We start from the raw sequence: 25,903 nt of genomic DNA on the forward strand, positions 1-25,903 counted from the left end.
TCCTATTCCCCTGTGTTTTACACCCCTTAGATCCTTGACTAAGACTGTCACATATCTGGCGGTGAGGGTCATGAAGAAGAAGAAGAAGCTGCAGTAGTTTTTTTTTTGTTGTTGTTAAATTTACTCCATTGTTGTAACTGTAACATTAATTAAACAAGAATACATGTCTGATGAAGAGAGAGTGTGTTCTCATGAAACGTCACATCAAAAATTGAATTTTTATGTGCTTGTAAACAATGACTGTGCCAGCCTAAAATAAGTGGGGAGGGCTGCAGAATTTGGAGTCAAATTATGTAATACTTTATTGTGATATAATTTTGCCAGTGACCTACTTTACAGTCAAATCCAAAGATAAATCATTGAGACGTTATGTTGCATCTTGTTCCACAGGCACGAATCTTTTATGTCAATTAAAATGCAATAATTGTATTGTTTTCTTTTCCTAAGCCATTATCGAGAGGAATAGTATCACATACTTACTATTCATATGAACAGTAAACAAAATACACAAAAAATAGACTCATTATCAACTCGCTGGATATGTATAAATACTACACGTAACACTCTATGTAAGTAAAGAATGTGAGTACTTTTTCCTTCAATTAAGAAAATAACCACAGCAAAAAAACTACGATAAGGTACGTCTGTTTTTCTGAGCAGCTACAACCTTGTTTAAATCCAAAGATTTTGCAAGCTCTTTCTCAAAGGACAGAATAGATATAGCAGTCAACCTCTCATTACCATTTCGGTTACGAAGGCAACACTTGACTTGCCGTAAGCAGCTGTTGATGCGAGTGTGCACATTTCAAAAACACAAAGCTTATAAGTCCGTAAAATACAATTTTAAATATTTCAACCATTGCAAGCAGCTGCTGAAGGGTCTTTATTTTGAGTTCCTTTCTGACTCAGTGTGCCATAACTATAAACTGTTCAAATTACAACAGTAGGAAAAGCAGCATTAACTTAATAAAGTAGGCATCCAATAAACAAACCACCCTTGAATAGAAAGTATGTTAATGATGCCATTTTCTCTGCCATGATGAAATATCTTACTTTTTCTTGTTCATCGACTGAAATTCAGAACTTAGGGCTAAAAATGGGGAGGATGACAAAATGCCGTCCACTTAGGTGCCACTCACAAGGAACATGACTATTTTTACTACAAATTCACTTCCACTAGGAGACAAATACATTGCCATAAAAGCAATGAATATACATAGTTGCAACTCTTGCACTGGGAATTTTTATTAGTGAAAATAACTGCTGAAGATTTTAATGTTATTTCAGAATATATTGTGCATAAATACTGCACAGAATTGGATCAATAGTTTTAGATGTGCTTCAAAGATTGATTCTTCTGCACAGAATCAAGTTTACCCACTATGGTGGTACTGCAGAAATTACTTCCTAACCTCACAAATTATAATTAATTTACATGTAGGACTAGGACTGCGAGCAAGAAAATTGCCCAAGCCTGCTGATATTCGCACCGTATTTCAATGATTACTTGATTGAATTTGTATTAAGGTCTACTATATGCACAGAGGCTAATCGGGACGAGAGCTACAGCTTCTAGTGGAATTCAATTGAATTGTTTTTTGAAGTCCACTTTATGCACAGATAGGTTAATTTGGACTGGACCTACAGTTTAAAGTGGGATCCGAACAACTGTGCAATGTGCCTCCACTGGGTATGGAACTCGGGATTACAAGTCGACGACGTTGGCATTATGCCATAGGGAAAGTACTTCTAGTGAAATCTGAATGACTTAATGAAATGTTACCTCCACCGGGATTGAACGTGAGACCCCTTGATATCAAGGCAGCAATTATAACGCTAGACTATGGGGGCTGGGAGACAAATTTTAATATTTCCAAAGTTTTAGCATTTAGGAATTAGGTAGTTTGTGTAGTTTTTCATTCTTTAACTTCGTATTTCTCCCTCTCGAATATTTGCATTGATACGGATAGGAAGGCTTTTGTTGCTGCAGCCATAAACCTTCGGGTTTAAGAATGCTGGAGAATTAGTTACTTAAGAATAGATATAACGATGAAACCAATGAGAGAACATCTCTAATTCTCATGCAATTGTCGGTACTCCAATAAGGAAGTAACAAACAGAAAGGAAACATAACGCTTCTTTAGATTTTGAACCTCCTCCTACTTATAATAATTAATTTGTCACACCTGTTAGACCTATTCCAAAATATAGTGATACGATTTACAGAGGCTGCCAACAACAATCAAAGAACAATCTCACAGCCACTGAATACGTCCATCTTCCAGGCAGGCAGATGATTTCGTAGCAAGTTTGGCGACTCGTGATTGGCAAATTACTTAGTATCGAAAGACCAGTGGCCCATTGATTTCAGAACACATCGTAATAAAGTAACTGCAATCTAACCGAACTAGAAAATGTACTTGAACATTGTACTTGCCCCAATGGAAGTTCCATAATGGAAAATGTAAATTTTACTTTCTAAGTTTTCGGTTGAAATGCGTCTACCGTACTACAAAAATCTAGGGGGCTACCGGGTAAGCTGGGGCTGGGTTTGGAGGGCTTCAGCCCCCCTAGCTCCCCTGTAGCGCCATCCCTGCTTGTAAACTGTAAGAGAAATAACCATTTGGAGCTCCTATAAATATATGTAGCAAATAAAAAAATGTATTTTGTAAAACTTTCATGCTCTAGTAAATAATCGATTTCATGTTCAGTATAAACCTATTATCATCATAGTTACTAAACACTGGGCTTACCTTATACTCTGCTGCATCCGACAGCTGGGCCTTGAATTCTCTCGCAACGGAGCGTGCGTCTGTCAACTGCAACTGCAGCCTCTCCACCTGCTTCATCAGTTTCTTTGCCCTGGAAGTACAATCACAATGTAACTCTTGGCACAACTAGTTTGTCGCTTATTAAAATAGCGTAGCACAGGGTTGGGTATGAAGAACCGGTCTGCTTCTTCTTGTCAGACGTTCTCAAACTATTATTTCTTCTATGTTCACTCATTCCACTCCTCTCCCCATCTGGCCACGTCACCACACCCTTCCCACCGTTTCTGCACCTGTTGTTTTTGAAGCACGTTAAGTTAGGAGAAAGTTTTGTTTCAGACCAAGTGAGGCAGGCTGGGTTTTCGTACCAAACACTGTATAAGCAAATATATATCACAACACTAACTCCTGCTCTTGTATTCCAATTGTACTTCTACTATGGTAAGAAACTAGCTCCCTTTAATTTCACATATTTACACCTATTTTCGATACCCGGTGGAGGCACAAGTGGTTCGGATCCCACTTTAAACTGTAGGTCCAGTCCCGATTAGCCTTACTGTGCATAAAGTGGACTTAAAACATCAAATCAATCAATCAAACCTATTTTCAGGCATTTATTTATTACAAACTTACATACATGACACGTTTACTAGATAGAAGTATTTTCACTGACATTACATGTAAAAAGCACTTGCAGTGCTTTTTTTTTAATAAACAATCTCATTCTATGTTTCAATGCACACTTATTAACAACAATATTACAATTCTTTGTTATGTTTATTGTAGGAGTGCACTCATAGTTCCATTTTTAACTTTTAAAAAATCCATAAAAAATTTTGAATTTGCATTTTTTGAGACTCCATACAATTAACTATTGCCAATTGCACTACATTTTACCATAACAAATTCTGGAACATGCTTAGCTTATGAAGAAAATAATATTATTGTAATTTAAGAATATGTCAACAAACATATTATCATTGCAATATTAAGGTTTTGACTGGAATTTGGACAAAAGATAACCTTCACAATTAATATCACAATTTAAGTACTAGGGGCTAAGCCTATACCACTTTGAATGGATATCCATACCAATGGCGATACTCTTGCTAATTCCCAGCCCCCCTCCCACTGATGGTGCAGTGGTAGCATTGTTGCCTTGTAATCAAGGGGTCCTGAGTTTGATATCCAGTGGAGGCACATAGTGGTTCAGATTCCACTTTAAACTGTAGGTCCAGTCCCAATTAGCCTTACTGTGCATAAAGTGGACTAAAAACACAAAATCAATCAATCTATCTTACTGATTCCCACCAATACCAATGCTTGAAAATTGAAATAATTAAAACTTGCTCAAAATATTGATTAATGTTAGTGTAAATTTTCCACTCCAATTGTAAGCATTAATATACCAAGAGTTTTGCTTTGAAATATTCAAGAATTACAAAGAAAATTAAATTGTGTGTTATGCAATGACACATACATAAATTAATTTGTTTAATCCATATTTATACATATATATAAAAATGGATGTATGTATGTGTGTTTGTTCCAGCATAACTCTCGAACGCCTAGATCAATTCCAACCAAACATGGTACACGTATGGCTTACAATCTGGAAAGAAATACTATAGGGGTAAGACACCCCTGGCACCCCTAGGGTGGAGGAGGGAAGGGGTGACGTAAAAATAATCGAAAAGGACTGACATTAGTGTGGAATCCATAGTTTTTGGGATCGCAAAGATGAATAGTGATACTCCCAATGCCGTTCAACTCCAAGTTCATTTTACACTATAGGTAGAATTCATTATTTTCCTGACCAATAGAAAATTGGTATAATTAATACCCGGGCAATGCCGGACAATCAGCTAGTATGGAATAAAGAAGAAATCCCTCAACAGTGGAAAGAATCCATAACTGTTCCTGTGTTTAAAAAATGTGATAAAATGAACTGCAATAATTACCGTGGAATTTCTCTACTCTCAACAACATACAAAATATTGTGTAACATTATTTTAACACGACTAACCCCATATGCTAATGAAATTATAGGTGATTATCAATGTGGATTTAAACGTAACAGATCAACTACAGATCAAATATTTCACATCAGACAGCCAGTTGAGAAAAAGTGGAAATATAATCAAAATGTCCATCAGCTATTCATTGATTTTAAAAAAGCATATGATTCAGTCAAAAGAGATAAATTATATAATTTATTAGTCGAGTTTGGAATACCTAAGAAGCTTGTTAATATGATAAAAATATGCACCAGTGAAACAGAAAGTAAAATTCGTGTGGGTATTAATGTGTCTGACAAATTTACAATTCATGATGGGTTAAAACAAGGAGATGCATTATCTCCATTGCTCTTTAATTTTGCCTTAGAATATGCTGTTAGGAAGGTAAAAGAAACTAACGAAGGACTAAAATTAAATGGTGTGACTCAGCTGTTAGCATATGCAGATGATGTAGACTTACTGGGGGATGATGTAAATACAATTAAGAATAATGCTAAAATATTTTTCAAAACTGCTAAAGAGATAGGTTTGGAAGTTAACAAAGAGAAAACTAAATATATGCTTACAGGCCGAAACCAAGTGTTAGGTAATAATCAAAATCTAATTATTGATAACAACTCGTTTGAACCAGTTTCCAAATTCAAATACTTAGGAGTAATATTAACAAATGAAAATTATATTAAAGAGGAAATAAAAAGTAGGCTTAATTCAGGAAATGCATGTTACTTCTCTGTTCATAAACTTTTGTCTTCTCGTTTAATATCTAAGAAACTAAAGTTAAAATATACAAAACAGTAATTTTGCCTGTAGTATTATATGGGTGTGAAAACTTGGTTCCTTACATTGAAAGAGGAACATAAATTGAGAGTATTTGAAAATAAGATCCTCAGGAAAATCTTTGGACCTAAAAGGGACGAGGAGACAGGTGAGTGGAGAAGGTTACATAATTTAGAAGTACATAATTTGTATTCTGTCCAGATATTATTAGAATGATTAAATCAAGAAGACTTAAGTGGGCAGGCCATGTGGCACGAATGGGAGAGGAAAGAAGAGTTTACATTGTAATGTTAATTTTTTGATGTTTCTGAAAGGTGCATTTTTCTACCCTAGTTTGTCATGAAATAATGCGGAATAAACTCTTAAACATGACATTTAGAGTTTATTTTTCGAAGCAACACTTTCCGAAGTGAGAATTATCCTGCGAGTTATGCAATTCACGGAAAATTGATTAATTCTGCTGTAAATATTTGAGAAGCAAAAATGGGCCCCTTTATACAGGAATAAACTTAATATTCTTGGTAACTACTTAAAAGTGTTATTATAAGGGATATGTTTATTTTGTGTAGTAAGTGCAGTTTTTAAATCAAATTTGGGATTATATTCACATTTTTTAAAACCAAAATGTAATTTTATGTACCGCTTTTTCACCGCTATAACAGCAATATTTTATTTTATTTACCACTTTTGAACCCGAAATTGACTCTGTTTTTGTACCAAAATTTTGCTTTTCTTTATTTACCAAAAATATGTGCCTCTGAGCATTAGCCATTTTACATTGGAATACACTAATACAAAATAAGAACATAAACTAAAGTTGCATGCAGTAAAGTGATTAAATCATTGTATTCTCCATGGAACAGATAACACTGAATGAGGCATAAGCTGAGCATTTGACAAGTGAAAAGTTGAGTGCCTCATGTTGGGAGAGACGGCACTCGAAAGTGAATTTCCTGGAGAAGGAGATCACTTCCGAAGTTACCATAGCAACTGCATGCAGGATATATGGTTTACCAGCTTGTGTCTCTCATGAGGAATATGAATAGTTAACATTTTTAGATTAATTGATTTGATTTATTTCACCTCACTTTTCTGCCACTTTTGTCTAATCGCAAAGATGAGGATGAAATTGATGAAGAGACACTCGCAGACACCCAGGCCAGGATTCGAACCTGAGACCACTGACGTTGTAGCACTCTGTGTTAACCCTACTCCGCCACAGAGGACAGTTAACCTTTCCAGAAGGATGGGTTTTGCAAGTCTTTTGTGGATGGTGACGAACAATGACCAGGAAAAAATTTAGAATGGAATTTAGTCGAATTAAATTTGAGGGGCATACCATGGAGAAGATCGGAGAACAGTTCTCAATTCTATGAGCACGAAAGATTTTACTGTTGAATTAGCAGAACATATATGGAAAAATCTCCTACCGTGCAGCAGCTTCGTCTCTCTCGTTCTCCATGATGGATCTTATTCTAGAATTGTCCTCCATGAGAGCAATCTTCCTTCGGAGGAGGTCCAGATGCAGGTCTCTACGTTGCAACTGCTCTCTCAGTGTCCGAACGCGACGTTGTAACTGGTACACTGCAGCAGTCTGCAAAAGAAATCTGGTTGTTAACCCCTTATGTGTGGAATTTGTTGAACAAGTTGCTACTGGAAAACGTAGTTTTTTTCCCTCAAATTCAGTATACACCCTCCACATTGTGCTGCTGTAGTGCGGAAGGCATATATATATGCTTTATGTTTGTTTCAACTATATTCGATTTACTGTGGCGTATATAGTCACACAGACGTTTGGTGATATAGTTCTAGCTATAGTCGAAACAAAAAATAGTAGCAAGAGAGGAAAAAGAAGAAGACGAAAAGAAAGAAGAAGAAGGGAAAAATAGTTTCGTCTTCTTCTTTTTTGTCTTTTTCCTCTCTTGCTACTATTTTTTGTCACAGTAAATCGAATATAGTTGAAACGAACATAAAGTGTATATATACGCCTTCTGCAATACAGCAGCACAATGCGGAGGTCATATATATATAAGCCATCCACACTTAACCCCTTAAGTGTCTTCCTTTTCTCATTACATACTTATTCCTTTCATACCAAACCCAAGATATAATCTGGGACAACGTATTCCATTCTTATGGACCAGGTATCTTGGGAGTGAAATTCATTAATAAATTCAATCCTTGCCCACCAAAATAGGAAAAATAATGTAGAAAATATGGAGCACAGGTCTCTAATTTATGAAGTATGAAGAAAATTCTGTCATGTTATGCACGGAAGTATTTGAAGAACGTAGAAGAGCATATTATGAAGCAATTAAAAAGAAGATACCTGCAATAACCTTTCTTAAGAGTTTATCTTGAATTTAGTGTAATTCCAAGTGTAATTATGCTATCAAATGGGAAGAGTATGAACAAACAAAAAATACAGGTTAGGAAAATTATATATCAAAGGGATTTATAATATTTTACAAAATAAGAGTGTAAGATAATTATTACAAAGCAAATGTGCACTGTACTGAAATGTCATCCAACTAATACTTATGCTAGTAGATTGTGTACTTCATTGCAAAATCTGAACTATATTAATAGTCAATAAGAATGATAGCAACTTTGTTATCCTAAAACCATAAAACTATGCTTTGCAGAAGAATATATTAATTAAACAAGGCTAAAATTGGTACTTACGAAGTGTATTATTTACTGTGTAAATGATGAAATTTCCAACATTTAAATCTAACAGCTATATGGTTAAAACATTTTTTACAACAAATTATGCCATTGATTATCCAGATGAAAATGTTCTAGATATATTTCTGTCTAAGCTTAAATGCATAAATATTATTATATAATTACTATTAGCTTTTATTAAAACCTAATATCTTAAAAACGTTATATTTTTTTTATTGTTAACAGTAGAGTTACTAAACACCCACAGAAATATTATTAATATATTAATTTACTATTAGTGGATGTAAATAAGTTTAAATGAAATATTAATTATTTATTGTGCATGGCTGTGAAATTTTAATTTATACCATCAAAATGCATTTTAGTGTTGACGTTACGAAAACAAATTAATAGCTTCAGGACTTTTTAAAACCAATTTTGGAAGGATGTTCCTTACGTCTTTGAAGCAGGCATCGTGCAACGACCTTTCTCGTCTGAGTTTGGTCGGTCTGTAGGCACTCAGGAACTAGCAGCATAGTGAAAGATAGACAACAAGAAAAAGAAAAAGATTTAGAAAGGTATGTAACAAGAGTAAGCAAAAACAAAACATGAGATGAAATTACTTTCTAACTTCTTCAAGCCTGTCCTCGAATTTTGTATCAATCTCTCTCTCTGAAAAAAAAAGTTACATTTGAATTGAAAGTGAGTAGGCTTAGATTGTGTGCATAGGCCAGTGTTTCTCAACCGCTGGGCTGCAGCACTGTACCGGCCCCTAGCTTTAATTATACTGAGCTGCAGGAGGTTTGTAACTTGAGCCTGGGCAGGCTACCACCTGCAAACATGGTCTTTTGTTTGGGTTTCAACTATGGTTGACCACAAAATCCAGATTTCGAATTATCTATTATCTGCTTCGGATGCAGCAGATAACCTGGATATCCAAATATCCAGATATTTTCGACACCCAGATAGAAAAGATTTAATTAAGTATTTGTGGAAAATACATACAGTGAAATGTGAAATTGGCAAATAAAAGAATATGTGAACAGCCCGATGTGAACGAATAAACGATATAGCTGTCCGGATAATGCACACATTTGGATATCCGAACATTTTGGATATCCAGATAATTTAGATGTCTAGATAATCTGGACAATTAGGATATCCAGATAATTTGTATATCTGAATAAACCATATGACATAATATATCTGATACCTGGATATTTGAAATACGGATACAAAATTATCCAGGCAAGATCTTTTCCGGATTTGGCCATTCCTAGTTTTTCTTGTATGTACGCATTGCTTGCATTATAGAATTATTTTCCTGTAGTTTACGGTTATTACAAGCATAAGAAAACTGTTTTTCTTTGTGACGTTTCAGGAGAACACACGCTCCTTTCATCAGACATTTATTTTCATTTTGACTAAAGATACAGTTATAACAATGGTTAGTAATTTTTTAAACAAAAAGAATCTGTTATATAATGGATGTTGTCAATGTTACATTGTTGTAATATAGCAACTTAACTGTGAAAAGAAGCAGTCTGTTTTATTTTCATTTCAGATTTTTTTAAAATTATGAATCCCAAAAATCATAAGGTAATTCAAATTCATCATTGTTTTCACAAAGTCTCTTGATGTTTTCTGTTACATTAAATTTTAAAGATGGTGGCTTACTCCATTTGTGAAAAAAGAAATTAAATTTAAAAAAATACTAACCATTGTTATAACTGTATCTTTAGTCAAAATGAAAATAAATGTCTGAAAGGAGCGTGTGTTCTCCTGAAACGTCACAAAGAAAAACTGTTTTGTTATGCTTGTAATAACCGTAAACTACAGGAAAATAATTCCTAGTTTCAACTAGAATAACAGGAAATGCTTTCGTGACAGTGAAAGTGATGGATCAAATGACCTAACCAGGGGGGCTATGATGTTTCTCGTCTCTAAATTTGGAGGTTGACAAACTGGCTGTCAACAATAAAGAGATCTTCCAAAATAATGTAACACTGCATATGGGGTAACTTGTCTACAAAAATGCACTGCAAAATTACCCACTGGTGAGATTCAATCAGAACCTTGAAGGTGGAGCAAAGGCCTCAACCCTGAACACTTGTGTACGTTCCGCTGAATATTGCCTACCCCCATGGATTTCAAGTACCTTCCACTTAATAGGCAAGTTGAACGTCGCAAACGGTGAAGCAACTTCCAGCCCAAACTGGCAACCACCTTGGAAAATGGCCTTTTCAGGATACATGTTAATTAATGTGTAAAGTAAGAGTGAAATTGTTGGGATTGGGGAATTGACTTTTCAGAATAGAAAGTTACCAGGCTATGAGCTCATGAAGGTTGAGAACCACTGGCATAAGCGGTGAAATTCAGAAATTCAGTAATATCACAAAGAAAGAACATTACGATGGTTGACCAGAATAAAATTAATGAAGGATGATGTAGAAACTTAAGAAGTACTGTATGATAAACAAATGTTGACGAAAATGAAGTATAATTAGAGAAAAAATACTTGTGTAAGAATACTGAAGTACATGAATAATGTGACCAGAACAACCTACTAGAGCCATATATGCAATTATTCGGTTAATGCTTGAGTGGTCAATTAAATGTAATGTATATGTCCCTTAGCCCTTACAGGCAAATACGAGGACGTATCAAAAAGTTTCGAGACTAGTTCAGTAACACACCAACAGATGGCAGCGCAAGGTTGCACGCACAGGCACAGGGAGCACCAACCTTCATAAGTCAGTGTGCCAAGAGACATCGTCCTATGTACATCGTGACATGATTCAGCAAGTGTACGGCGATGCTGCAATGAGTCGTGCAAGGTGTTTTGAGTGGCACGCGTGCTTCAAGAGTGGAAGAACATCACTGGAAGACGACGAGAGATAAGGACGAGCACAACACCCGAAAATGTCGAAACCATTCAGCAACTTGTGCATGAGGATCATCGGAGAACAATCCACAACATTGCTGCCATTGTTGGTGTGTCATACGGAACAGTGCAGGCAATCCTCACGTGTGATTTGAACATGCGCCATGTTGCTGCCAAGTTTGTCCCCAGGCTGCAGACCCAGGAGCAGAAGGAACACCGCGTCCAAGTCTGCCAAGAACTCCGTCAGCATGCCAGCTTCCAGTGATGTTCCACTCTTAAAGTGTGCATGTCTCTGCCCAGTTTCACACAGAATTTCATGTTCGCTCGTTGTTCTAACTTGCTGTCCATGATGAAATCGCAGCCATTGTAACGCACGTGGTCAGAAGAGCACCAGCTGCACAGCTCACGATGTACACAGGACGATGTCTCTTGGCACACTGACTTATGACAGTTGGTGCTCCCTGTGCCTGTGCGTGCAGCCTTGAGCTGCCATCTGTTGGCATGTTACAGAACTAGTCTCGAAACTTTTTGATACGTCCTCATACATAGAATATCTCTTTAATGAAGTTGGTCCAAGAGAAAAAGTGGAAGTTTCTCCATTCCTAAATCCTAGCAGGCACATTGGTGTGTTGATTTATCGGTAAAATTACCAATTATATTACTGATCTTTCTGTAAATATCTTATAATTTAGCGTAATATTCTATCATTTTGTTATAACTTTTATGGATATAAACATATTATCTACATGCTCTGAACACATTGATTACAAGGTGACAACATTAGCACAACACTATCAGAGAAGCACAAATATACTGTTGAAATGTCATGCTCTGTAAAAACAGAAATTTAACTCGAATGATTTCTATACACACAGTGGAATTTCTATTCAGTTGGAAATAATAAAATTAAGAAGAATTGCTGTAGAATGGATTAATAAAGATGTCACTTATTTTGTAATAACATAGTATTGGTATTTGTAGTCTTGTTATTTCGGTCACTTTTCTACCATTTTTAGCTAACTGAGCGGCTTGAGATTAAAACTTGACAACCCACTCTCTATTCGAACTTGAGATGACATTAGTTGTAGTTGCAGCAGAGTCTCCTGTTGCTCACACATTAGTGGACAAGGTATATTCAGAAGCCGGTGATTGGCAAAAATGTGCAGAAATATCTGAGTAATAAATACATGCATACAAGGTTCGTTCTGAAAGTATCCAAACTGTCCGCAGCGCTGTGCAAGAATCGGTCAAGGGTTCAGATAAGCTGCGCCAGGTGGCAGTGGGGACCTTAACCTTCAAAACAAGGCCTCGCTCAGTTGCCTGCGAGGAGTGGTTCATGTGCAATCGCTCGTGTTGTGTACATGGAAAAAATGTCGCGTCGAGAATTTGCAGTTGGTGGATTTGGTGAAAATGGAGCGCACTTTGGAACAGCGCTACGCTGTGAAATTTTGTGTTAAATTGAAAAAAAAAACTTTACAGAGACTTTAACTATGCTACGGGAGGTTTACGGCGAGGAAGTGATGTCCCCCACGCAAGTTTACACATGGCACACGGCGTTCAAGGAAGGACGGGAGGTGGTCGAGGACGAACAACGCTCAGGGAGGCTGTCCATGTCAAAAACAGTGTGAAATGTGGCCCGTGTGAAAGCTCTGTTAGACAAAGACAGGCGTTTAAATCTCCAGATGATTCGTGAAAATGCAAATTTTTGAAATTGTTACCCAAAACTTGAACATGCGCAAAATCTGTGCAAAAATGGTTCCGAAGATTTTGACGGACAATCAAATGCAGTGTCGTGTGCAAATTGCCTGCAAAATTGTGGAATGTGTGGATGGTGACGAAACGTTTCTCGACCGAGTGATAACCGGGGATGAAACTTGGCTATTCGAGTAGGACCCCGAAAGCAAGAGACAAAGTTCAGAATGGCACACCTCTGCATCCCCTCGTCAAAAGAAGGCCCGGATGTCGGAATCAAAGGTGAAGACAATGCTCCTTGTGTTTTTCGACGTGAATGGGGTCATGCACAAAGAGTTTGTACCTGCTGGGACCACCGTGAATGCAGCTTACTACAAAACAGTGATTCAGTGTCTCCGACAGAGCATCCAGCACGTCCGGTCTGACATCGCCGACAGGTGGGTGCTTAACCACGACAACGTACCGGCTCACACAGCGCTGTTGGTAGGTGAGTTTTTGGCCAATGTATGCATGGCAATGCTGCCTCATCCCCCTTACAGCCCGGACTTGGCACTGGCTGACTTCTTTTTGTTTCCCAAGGTCAAAAAGGGTGCTCAAGGGGAAGCGTTTTGCGTCAATTGAAGAGGTTCAAGCTGGCACGACCGCAGCATTAAAGAGGGTGTCAGTCAAGGACTTCCAGGACTGCTGTGAACAGTGGAAAAGTCGCTATACTCGCTGTATTGAGGCTGAAGGTGCCTACATTGAAGAATATTGACAGCAGTTGCAATTGTCATCAATAAATTGTTTGCAAATAAATAAGTTCGGATACTTTCTGAACAGATCCTGTATATCGTTTTTGACAAACGCAAAATGTGAAATGACACACTGCAATGTTCATTTTTCACATTTCTGAAAGTTGTGAGGTGAATTTTCCTACCATGTTTTATCACGAAATGAAGCGAATTGCACAGAAAAATGCAAAATAAAGTATAAATCACAAAATTTAGAGTTTATTTACAGGTGTGACACTTTCTGAAGTAAAATTATCCTGTAATTTATGCAAATCACGGAAAATTGATTTAGCCTGCTGTAAATATTTGAGAAGAAAAAATCGGCTCCTTTACACAGGAATAAACTTAATACTCTCATAACTTCATAAAATGTAATATTAGAAGGGATTTTTTTTTGTGTAGTAAGTAGTTTCTGAATCAGATTTAGGGTTTTATTCACCATTTTAACACCAAAATGTCATTTTATGTACCATTTTTGATCCCAAAATGTGCCATATTTTTGTACCGAAATACTGATGTGCAGAAAAAAGCCGTGAGAATAATTAAAAACTCACACAAATTAGTTCATTGTAAGCCACTGTTCATTAAGTTAAAATTTATGACTGTGATAAATCTATATATTTACACTGTGCTGTTGTATTTAAAGAAAAAGTTGCCACAGCTACAAAGTAGACAAGATGTACATTCCTATACTACAAGAAACAGCAGGCGTATAAATATACCCTATCATAGACTCTCAAAATCCCTGAATAGTTATGAAGCTCTAGGATTAAGACTATTTAATAAGCTACCTCTTGATGTGACAAATATGCCTATGAATGTATTTAAACATAAACTGTATGCCTGGTTAGTTACTACACCATTGTACTCAACTCAAGAATTTCTTGAAATTAAAAATATTGTATTTTAGTGCAACTTAAACGTAAAACGGGTTATAATTTTATATTATTTTATAATATATTTCACATGTATTTTGTTCTTGACGTTGTCTATTGCTGTACAAGCTTAATGCCAATAAAATATTATTATTATTATTATTATTATTATTATTCATAAATATGTGGCCATAGTAATATACGCCACAATGCAATGGATGAACTTTCACTTGTGTTTTTCTTGGTTCCATACTTTTGTGGATTATCAAGTTATACTACCGAACTGCTCAATTGTGAAGATGAGGATGAGTGATGTTATGACAATGGGACATTCACAAAGAACGCCCACGCTTAGGCTGGTATTCGAACCCAGGACAACTCGTAGCATGCTCCACCACAGACGGTCAACTTAATACAATAGTGAAATATTGCAACAGGGTAGAGGGATGTGCTGAGATGGCATTTCTTGAGATTTGTGTTTATTCTTAAAGTACCCAATTGATCGGACTGATTGGAATAAAAGGGTACGCCTTACCTTTCCGACCAGCTGGTCACTCTCGAGTCGAGCGAGTTGCTCTGCCCTGGCCAAGAGTGCTTCCGTCTTCATGTCAATGCCCACGTCTTTGGAGATTTCGTCCACGTTCATTGCATGAGCTAGTCTGTCCAGAAAGTCCACGCACTGAAATATAAGGTATGCCCAAATGAAAAGGAGACTACCGTTATATCTAAAGAATATTATATTACAGAATATTAGCATTACATAATATGTGAAGTACCGTTAATGTGTAACATGATACCCACACATAATTGCCATTGATATTGATGCACTGATCCCAGTGCGTAGGAAGGGAGTGGTTGGCTTCAGTGTAGAAACTCCTGGGTTGCTTACGGATCCAGTTTTCCACGGTGGTCTGCACTTCCTCGTCACAGGTGAACAGGTGATTGTTTTAAAGGGCCGAAGATATGGGAGTCATATGGGGAAATATCGGGGCTGTACGGAGGATGTGTGAGGACTTCCCATTGAAATGTTCTCAGCAGGTCGAGGTTCTTCCTCGCCACATGTGGCCTAGCGTTGTCCTGGAGCAACACTATCCCCTTCGAGAGCTTACCACTGTGCCTGTTTTTGATGGCATGGCTCTCCGTAAACGTCCTTCATCCTGCGATAAGTTTGTGAAGCATGCTCGCCTTCTCTGTGAAGAAATTGGATTACAGCTCTCTGCACTGATCTGGAGGAATCCATAATGCACCCGTCCACGCAAAACAACTCTTGCCAACTGAGGAAAGAGCAGGCGAAGCCGTTGGCTACACCTGCAAACTGGGACAAACACCGCACCATGTATCGGCAAGCATATTTACCCTCTTCGAATAGATATAACGCCGCTGCAGCAAAATCTCCTTTTCATCAATGAGATGGTTGACTTTTACTTGGAAAGATAAAAAAAAAAGGTAAAGTGTTCCCCTGTGCTTAGCAACACACGCCATGAAGGCGTATACTTGGAAAGATGGTTAAAGGATTGTCTTTATTATTTAGTTATTCACACCCTTGATAGACAGACCTTAGGGCTGTGGATCACTTATGTATGTGAGTGTATGTATGTATAGTATACATATCACCAGGTTATAAAAACATTGCTATTATTCAGGGTGGAACAGAGCTCAAACGGCAAACTTTCACAGGTTCTTCAGGGATGTTGGCTGAGTGTTTTGATAAGGAACTCTTGGTCCTCAGTACCTTATTAGAGTAATTGCACTTTGTTTCTTCAAACTCTACTACCTTTGTGTATGATTACATGGAATTTGTTTAGTTTTTCAGCTAAACTACCTTTGCGTATGTTTACTCGGTACAGTATCATTTGACTTGCTGCCATGGTATTCACTGTTGTGTGCAATTTTTACATTGCAGTTCGCAATCTCGCCACAAGGCGTGACCTCTATGTCACACTTTGCAGTCACTATAATAGAAAACCTTGATACATAGTTTGGTCAAAGATGGATTGGTCGTGGTGGTTCTGTTTCATGGCCAGCTTGATCACCAGATTTGAAACTGATGGACTTCTTCTTTTGGAGTCATGTGAAGAGCTTACTGTATGAGACTTCAGTCGACACTCCCATTGATCTGGTTTCTAGGATTATTGCAGCCTCTGAAGACATGTGTCAATCCCCTGGGATACTAGAGCATGTGTGGCAGTCCTTGTACAGTTTGTCGTGATCATGGTGGTCGACAGTTTGAAGAGCTGCTTTAAAGAAACAGTACGTATAGAAGAGTACACAATAGTTATTTAACAAACAAGTATGAATTTTGTCCTAGTGTTTGTGCCTTTATTCATGTAATTTTTTGTATTGTTTGTATTGCTATTAATGACATTACACACACTGCTGAGTAATTGATTAATCTTTCTTTGTAATCTTTGTAATTATGGTCCAAGGAACATAATACAAGTATAACACTCAGCCAACATTCCTGAAGAACCTGTGAAAGTTTGTTGGTAGAGCTTGGTTCCACCCTTTATTTGTTAGAAGTCAAAAATTTGGAAAATATGCAAATGAAAGCTATAGGGTAAGGTGGTACATTTTCGATATAGGTACTATTTCGATCACCCGTTATAAAAAGTCGAATATTTTGCTTCCTGTTACTGACAACGCTGATTTGAGGAGTGAGAGTTGTTGCATGGGGTGTTAGGTGTGTTGTGCAGAAACATTGAGAAATTCTACGGAAAACCCGGAGAACCAGACGTAATTTTGTATGGCAAGGTGAGTACGTTGTAGATAGAATTGGTGCCTTGTATATAAACGTCTGCCTGTCATTTTGCATGCCCCGGGTTTATGCTTGAACGTAGGACAGTGAAATTCAGGTCAAACGTGGACAAGCATGTGATGGCTGTAGCATGTGACATGTGTAGCCATTCGGTGAGAGATAAGGGAACTACAGAAATATTTGTTTCCATGCACAAAGTGGTACATATTCGATCGGCGGAAATTGTACAATTTCGATCAGCGAGGTATACAGTTTGTGTTCCATTACCGTAACACATGCAACACACCACTTCACAAAGTAAATGCGTTGTTCAATTTATTGTTACAGATGCCTTGCAAACGAACACCGAAGAAGGAACATCGACAGTATTCGTCCCGAGTTCTCGAAAATGCCATGCAGAGTATTCTAGAGGGACACTTATCTATACGTGCAGCATCGCAACTTTATCATGTTCCATTGGCCACCCTCCAAAAAGTAACGATGGCACGTCAAGAAGCAGCGGGTGTTCCTTTCCCTTCCAGGATTGATGTTGGACTTCCTTTCATGATACTAACAGCAAATCAAGGAACACACGTCAATAAATCCTTGGGATTTTTTTCATTTCAAAAATACACCTATCTATAAATATTACATAAAGATATTCTGTTTAAAATCTTTCTGCTTTTGTACATTTTGAAACCATAAGTAGTGTGTTTGATACTACGGACAGCGCGAGAAAGGAAGAGCTTCTCTCCAGCAGCTTTGCTACACTTAAAACTTGCTTAACATGAGCATATGAGTTTTTTGCTCAAGTGTGGAGCTCTTCCTAATCCAAGATTTTTGTAAAAATGCCCTCGGGAATTTTTCAGAAAGGAAGAGCTCTTCACATGCAGATTTGCTATACTTAAAACTTGTTCAACATGTTCATATGAGTTTTTTGTTCAAGTGTAGTACCTGCCTAACCCAAGAGTTTTGTAATCGGAAAGTATCAACCCCCCCTCAAGCAGATTTGCTAACATTTACAAAAATTGCATCAGCTAGATTTTTGTCTATAAACTTGTCAATTTTTGGCCACACCAGAAATTAAGCCAAAAACCCATACATACACACACATATTTACTTCCAGTTTAAGTTTAATTGGACCCCAGGTTCAATTTACTTATCTAATATTAAAACAATGCAATATGCAGAGACCCTCCGTTTCAAGTAATTCCCCTCGGTGTCAGTGTGTGGAATTCCCGAGACGGTAGTATTGATTTTTGCTTTGCATGTTTCTCCTCAGCGCCAGTATTTACAGAAATTCCCGAATATTGCATCAGCCAGTATTGTGAGACTGACTGAGGAGAACAGACGTGTTGATACAGTGCTTCTCATACTTACTGGTTTAAATTCATATTGAACAATATAAAATCTGATATTTGTTGTAATCCACTCATATTTAGAGTCAAGCTTATATTTGTCCCAGCCTGTTATACATAACAAGGTTATTGCCATTCAAGATATGCATGTTCGTGCAGGCATTTGCGCTGCGTCAGTGTGAATGAATATTTATTCTCTTTTTCCACTTGTGGGCTATTGGCTTTACAACCTGTCATAAGATAAGCATAGAGATTAGATTTGAATCCCAGGAAATTTTATATAAATACCAAAGCCAAAAATATTAAGTGTATACACACATACATACATACACACACACACAAAGCACAGTGATGAACCCAACTGATATTTTTATCCAGTATAAAGTTTTGAATTGAAACCCAGGAAATTGTATATAATAAACAACAGCAAAAATGCCGAATCAAAAATATTGTAATCATTGCAATAAAAATATATCCAGCTCTAATTGGGCCAGACACCAAAAAATTTGTAACCCGGACAAATACAGAACTCCCACAAAAATTTGCCCCAAATGCAATAGAATATATAACATGGAATATTTCACATATAAACATAAAGATACTTGCTCTGCACAGTCATCAATACAACCATCAACATCTGGTCTAAAAAGAAGGCACGAAGCACCTCTTAATGCCAGAGCAGCAAAGCAGCCACGCATGAACCTATCCGTAGCAGTTTTAACGGCCAATTAAGAGATCACCGGTTTGTATCAGAGCCAAGATGCGGCATTGAGAATTTCTTGAACAGTATAAATCCTAAAGTGCAGGCAATTCTAAATGCACAAAATGGCTCTTATAAGCTGTCCCTCAAATTGTATACTCAATATAAGAAACCAAACGCTACAAAATTTACACACCCCCACGTAACAGAAACTGTACCGGTATATTCAAACGCAAATTCGGACACAATAATAAGCAGTTTAATGGATCAACTGAACACTAAACACTCTGAATTTGCGGCAAAAGAGTCCGGATGGAGCCTATGCGGCTCTCCGCACAAGTTATATGTTAATATTTCTGAATTCAGCCCATTAAAAGGTTCTACATATCTGCTATTACCTGCTAATATCAAAAACAAAAGAGCCGTGGTCAATATAAAAAATAATGACGCGAAATGCTTTTTGTGGTGTATATTAGCTGCTTTGTATCCAGTTTCAAGGGATCCTCAGAGAATAACTTATTACAAACAGCATGAACACGATTTTGACGATGCAATGGAGGGTTTAGAATATCCAATGTCTGTTCAGAATATTGATAAATTTGAAAAAAGGGCCAGGCATATCAATGGCAAACAATTATCTATTAATGTATTTATTTGTTCCACTGGCAATTGCCCGATAGCACCTCTCAGAATCAGTACACTTGATGATGAATCTGCTATTCCGATTGATTTGCTCTTAATTGAAGGGGATGGCACACATCATTATACTCTGATACATAATCTTGAAGCTTTAGTGAGAACACAACTAGACAAAACTCATACAATATTCAAGTTGTGCAGAAGATGTTTATCTGTATTTGATGGTCAAAAAATGGTAAATGGGGTTCGTGAAAAAAATGCGGAAATTGCTAAAAACAAGCTAATTGAGCATCTGAAATACTGTGGGAACCATAAACCTGTTCATATGGTGATGCCCAATCCAAGTGAAAATTGCAAATTCAAAAAGTTTGAAGCCTTGTTGGAACACCCAGCATATATTGTCTGTGATTTTGAATCGAACCTCAAACCTCTTGCATTCTGCAATCCAGATCCCGAAGAATCTTCAAGTACACCATACCAGCAACACGAACCTTCCAGTTTTTGTTGTGTGGTTATACGGGATGGTGTTGTTATTAAAGAATATTCATACAAGGGACCAAATGCCATCAAAATATTTGCACATAGAATAGAAAATGAGTGCCGTGACATAGCATCTAACATCTTATTAAAATCAAAGCCTATGTTGCCTTTAACAGAGAAACAGATTGAGGATTGCAACAATGCAGAAAAATGCCCGGTATGTGATTCTGAATTTTCAGATACAAATATCAAGGTGAAACACCATTCTCATACAGATGGTAAATTCTTAATGGCCCTGTGTAATAGCTGTAATATTAAGATCAAGAGACCAAAATTTGTCCCCATATTTTGCCATGGAGCATCCAATTATGATTTCCATCATCTGATCAGGTACGAGGGGTTTGAGAAGCAGAATTTAAATATTTTAGCTGAAAATGATGAGAAATATATATCTATTAGCAAGATAATTAAAGTTGATGGTGTTCCTATTCACATAAGATTTCTTGATTCTTACAGATTTTTATCTGCTAGCCTGGCTACACTGGCCACTCAATTATCTGATGATCAATTCAAAATTACACGTGCATTGTTTCCAAATCAGGACCTGAAATTAATTAGGCGGAAGGGTGTATATCCATATGACTATGTCACAGATTTTTCTAAATTTGATGAGTGTTCCCTGCCACCACAAGAAGAGTTTTACAGCAAAATCAGAGGATCTGGAATCACTGATGAAGATTATCACCATGCTCAGTTGATGTGGAACAATTTAAAATGCAAGACATTTGGTGATTATCACATGGCATATTTGAAACTTGATGTCACCCTCTTAGCTGATATATTGCAGGCATTCAGAAAATCTTCCATGCAAAATTATAAACTGGACCCAATATATTTTTACAGTGCCCCGGGCCTAGCATGGGCTGCAACGTTTTTGAATACTAACATGCAATTGGATCTGATTCACGATCAAGATATGTATCTGTTTATGGAGAAATGTATAAGAGGAGGGATGGTGCAATGTTCCCAGAGATATGCCAGAGCAAATAACAAGCATATTCCTGATTATGATCCAGCACGGCCATCAAATTTTATACTGTATGTAGATGCAAACAGCCTCTATGGTCACGCTATGATGGATAAACTGCCATATGCAGGGCTTGAGTGGGTCGAAGATTTCAATATTGAAGATCTTCAGGACTTTGATGACAGTGAATATGGCCTATTCTTAGAGGTTGATCTGACAATTCCTGATAATTTACACAACAAATTTTCTGATCTGCCCCCAATTCCTGAGGTTCAGTGCTCACCTGGTTCTAAACAGAAGAAACTCATGATGACTCTGGAGCCGAAACAGGGATATGTCACATATTACAAAAACCTCCAGTTCCTGATGAAACATGGTGTTCAAGTGACCAAAGTTAGAAAAGTCTTGAGGTTCAGGCACTCAGAATGGTTGAAACCATACATTGATACAAACACGGAGCTTCGAACATCTGCAAAGAGCCAATTTGATAAGGCCTTGTTTAAATTGATGGTGAATTCTGTATATGGCAAAACTATTGAAAATGTCAGAAAACATACCGATGTTAAAATAATTACTGACCCCAGCCGGAGCAAAAAATTGGTTGCAAAGCCCAACTTCAATTACAGAAGAATTTATGATGAGCACATGGCACTTTTCAACATGAAGAAAACAAAGATCAAGTTTGATAAACCTATTTATGAAGGGGCTGCAATATTGGAATTGTCCAAATTACATATGTTAACATTGTATTATGATGTGCTGAAACCTTTTTATGGTGATCGTGTAAAATTATTGTACATGGACACGGATAGTTTTATTCTTGATATTCAAACAGAAGATGTTTATCAAGATATGGCACAGCCTGAATTGTTTCAATACTTTGATACCAGTGAACATACAAGAATTCAACCCCACAACAAAAAGGTGCCTGGCAAGTTAAAAGATGAGACACGTGGTGATGCTATTGTGGAATTTGCTGGGTTAAGTGCCAAGGTGTACAGTTTTAAAACATGTAGTGCTGTTGTCAAAAAGGCCAAGGGCATTGGCAAAGTAGCTGTGGAAAAAGATCTTGAATTTGAAGATTATAAAAATTGCCTCAAATCCCAGAATTCAATCAGAACATCAGAAAATAGAATCCAGAGTGAGGATCACTTGCTGACTTCAAATGTTGTAAGAAAAGTGGCCCTGGACCCACATGATGATAAGAGATACATTTTATCATGTGGCATACATACTTTACCTTGGGGGCATTGTGATTTGAAAAATGGAAATCAATGCCCAATTACAGAGCATGATTTGAAATAAATAAACATGCCTATGAACTTATTTGGGTTCAAAAAACAGACTATTATGGAGCTGCCAACACCACAACCCTCTTCTGATATGCTGTCTAAACTGAGTGGCTTGTTAATTATTCATCTGAACAGCATACTTACAGATGTTGATGATGAAACAGGTAAAATATTGTACATATTTAACAATAATTTAAATCATTACCAATTACCTGTAGGTGGTCAATTGCAATTTATTACAACCCCTGAGGGTGATGTCAAGATTTCAGTAGGGAGAAATATTTATAGAATTAAGCACTCAAACATGGTTTCTGGCACTGTATATACTGTTTCTGCTGGTGACTGCTTATATATTGAGGTCCCTGGATCCTATGACAAGCTTATACCCTTTTTTATAGAATTAAGAATCAGATATTCAATAATAAATAACCACTAAAATAAAAATGCCTAATGATATATTTGGCCATACAAGACATGAAGATCACAGTGATGAGATTCTGATGCTTGATGTTAGAGTCAAAAAATTAAGAAGTGATTTACAAGCTTTACAAACCACACTCAATGCCAGTCTTCAATTAGAAATTACAAATTTACAATCACAATGCATGGACCCTCTTCTTAAAATTGATTCTGAACTCAAAGTGCTGCTTCAGAAATATACTGATCTGGCCACATTAGATAATTTTCAAAGTTTAGAAGAAGCTGTAGCAGCTCTTCAAGCCAAATTTAAGACCCAGGCCACCAACTCTGAGCAATTGAAACAACAATTGGAAGAGCAAATAAATAATGTCCAGGCACAGCTCCAAACAATTGTCAAAAGCATAAAATCACAGGAAGATTTTGATCTAGTCATTTCCACTCTAAAAGAACAGATTCAGTCACTCCAGATACCTAATCTGGACCCTCTGAACAATGCCATAGCCGAGGTTAAAGAAAAAATTGAGACACTTGAAAATTTTATGAACAATTTGCCATCTTCTGATGCTTTGAATGCAATAACTCGGAGTGTAGCAAATATTAAGCTGCAACTTGAAACATATGAAGATTTTGGAAAAATTCAAAGTACCATAACCCATCTTGAAGGTATCATAGCAGCAGTGCAAAGTGATTTGGCAAATGTACAAGAAACTCGCCTGCCCGGTATTGTAGACACTCTTGTTAGTGTCCAGCACCAAATCACAAAGCTTGAAAACCTCAACACTGAATCTGAACTATCTCATTTTCATCACTTGATAGATGATATCCAAACAAAACTTGAAATTTTACAACAATCCACACCCTCTCAGGCAGATATAGCCCTGCTCCAAAATGCTATGCAAAATGTGGCTGATGCTTCTGAATTAAACAATGTGAAATTGGCACTTGAATCTTTGCAAAATACAGTATCAAATCTACCTACATCACAGGAACTTAAAAATATTAAGAGGGCAGTGAATAGGATATTGAAATCGGAAGATATCAAGAATATCCAGGCAGAGATCAAACAACTCACTCAGACAGTGGCCACTCTTCCAACCAATCAACATATTAATGAACTGCATGCCCTGTTTGAGGATATCAGAAGACAGGTCTATGATCTCACTGCTCAAAATTCAAAATTGGCAGTTGTTGAAAATTTGCAACAAATTGTAGCTAATATCAAGCAACAGCTAGGGACCATGGAATCCAATCAAGCAAATGCTCTGTCTGTTTTTGCCACCCAGCTACAAGAAATTGTGCAACAATACAAGAAACTTGTTGTGGACATAAAGATCAAGCCAGGCCATGATGATGTTGTTAGGACCATCAATGAGCACCTTGAATCTGTAACAAGCAGATTGCTTACAGCAGAAAAAGAAATAACAGGCATAATCGAGAATCCAAAACATTCAGTAATTCTTGAATTGTACAGCATCCCCAACAAAGAATATGATTCTCCATTTACACCAGGTGGCAAAATATATATGCTGTCCCCTGCACAATTTTATTATCAATTTTTTGTTGGGGGCACATTGAGACCAATCAAGATCAAATATTGGCATCAGCCACAGGCACACCACTACCCCACCTTATCAATAACAAATGCTGACAACAAAGTAAAAATCACCAGTGTAGAGTTAGAGGATTTTACAGACCCCAATACATTAGAAACAGCCTATACTGAAGATGATGGCTCTCTGGAATTTAAAATACAAATAGGGGACAAATTATATTTAGAAAATCCTGCAGTATCAGCTGCTGAACACCCTATAGTTGCAATATTCTTGTTTACATATTATGTCTAGTTGTTGATGAATTACACAGACAGGCCAGACATAATTATAAGAGACTCCCAGTAGTCACAAAAGGCATAGATGATTTATGGCAGAGCGACTTGATTGAGTTGTCAACTGGACAGTTGAAAAACTTAGACAAAATCAACAAGGGCTACAAGTATCTACTCACTGTGATAGACACATTTTCAAAATTTGCCTGGGCTCTGCCACTCAAATCCAAGACTGGAAAATGTGTTACAGAAGCCATCAGGACAATCATCAATCAGAGTGGAAGATCACCGCACTATTTGCAAACAGATAATGGCAAAGAATTTTATAATTCTGTGTTTCAACAATTTATTAAAAGCCAGGCAATAAAACATTACTCGAGTTACAGTGACCTCAAGGCCTCAATTGTAGAGAGATTCAACAAAACCCTAAAAAATCTTATGTATAAACAATTTACACTTCAAGGTAATTATAAATGGATTAATATTCTTCCAGAACTTCTACATAAATATAACAACTCGGTCCATTCCACAATCAACATGAAACCCTCTGAAGTAACTTCATCTGATGAGCAAAAATTGATCAGGACTGTTTATTATCCTAGATACCAGCCAACAACAAGAAAGGCCAAATACAGGGTGGGTGATCAAGTAAGAATCAGCAAATATAAGCACTTATTCAAGAGAGGCTTTACGAGAAACTGGAGCTCTGAATTATTTACAGTGGTTCAAGTTAAACCCGGGACCCTTAACACATATATAATAAAAGATCACCGAGGAGAAATTCTCAAAGGCCGATTCTATGAACAAGAGCTCAGCAAAACTAAACAGCCTGACACATATCTCATAGAAAAAATCATCCGCAGAAAAGGCAGCAAGTTACTTGTCAAATGGCTAGGACTCCTAGAATACAGCTGGATCGATGCAGACAAAATAATAATATGAGCACCTGGGATGTTATAAAAAGGCTGCCAGAACCT

The 25,903-nt window shown here is 37.1% G+C and overlaps 1 protein-coding gene across 2 annotated transcripts in view; it reads right to left on the reverse strand.

Annotated features, from left to right (window-relative positions):
• LOC146000216 (coiled-coil domain-containing protein 170-like) overlaps positions 1 to 25,903 on the reverse strand; it is a 101,903-nt gene that overhangs the window by 19,022 nt on the left and 56,978 nt on the right. For both annotated transcript variants that reach the window (XM_083137613.1, XM_083137614.1), the window contains exons 10-12: positions 14,987 to 15,130; positions 6,994 to 7,157; positions 2,754 to 2,862 (exon numbers count right to left, since the gene is read on the reverse strand). In XM_083137613.1, coding sequence (XP_082993739.1) covers positions 2,754 to 2,862; positions 6,994 to 7,157; positions 14,987 to 15,130 — 417 coding nt within the window. The remainder of the gene's footprint in view (positions 1 to 2,753; positions 2,863 to 6,993; positions 7,158 to 14,986; positions 15,131 to 25,903) is intronic.

This window comes from Lepisma saccharinum, chromosome 16, assembly GCF_977018435.1.
Source record: "Lepisma saccharinum chromosome 16, izLepSacc3.1, whole genome shotgun sequence".
Lineage (NCBI taxonomy): Eukaryota > Metazoa > Arthropoda > Insecta > Zygentoma > Lepismatidae > Lepisma > Lepisma saccharinum.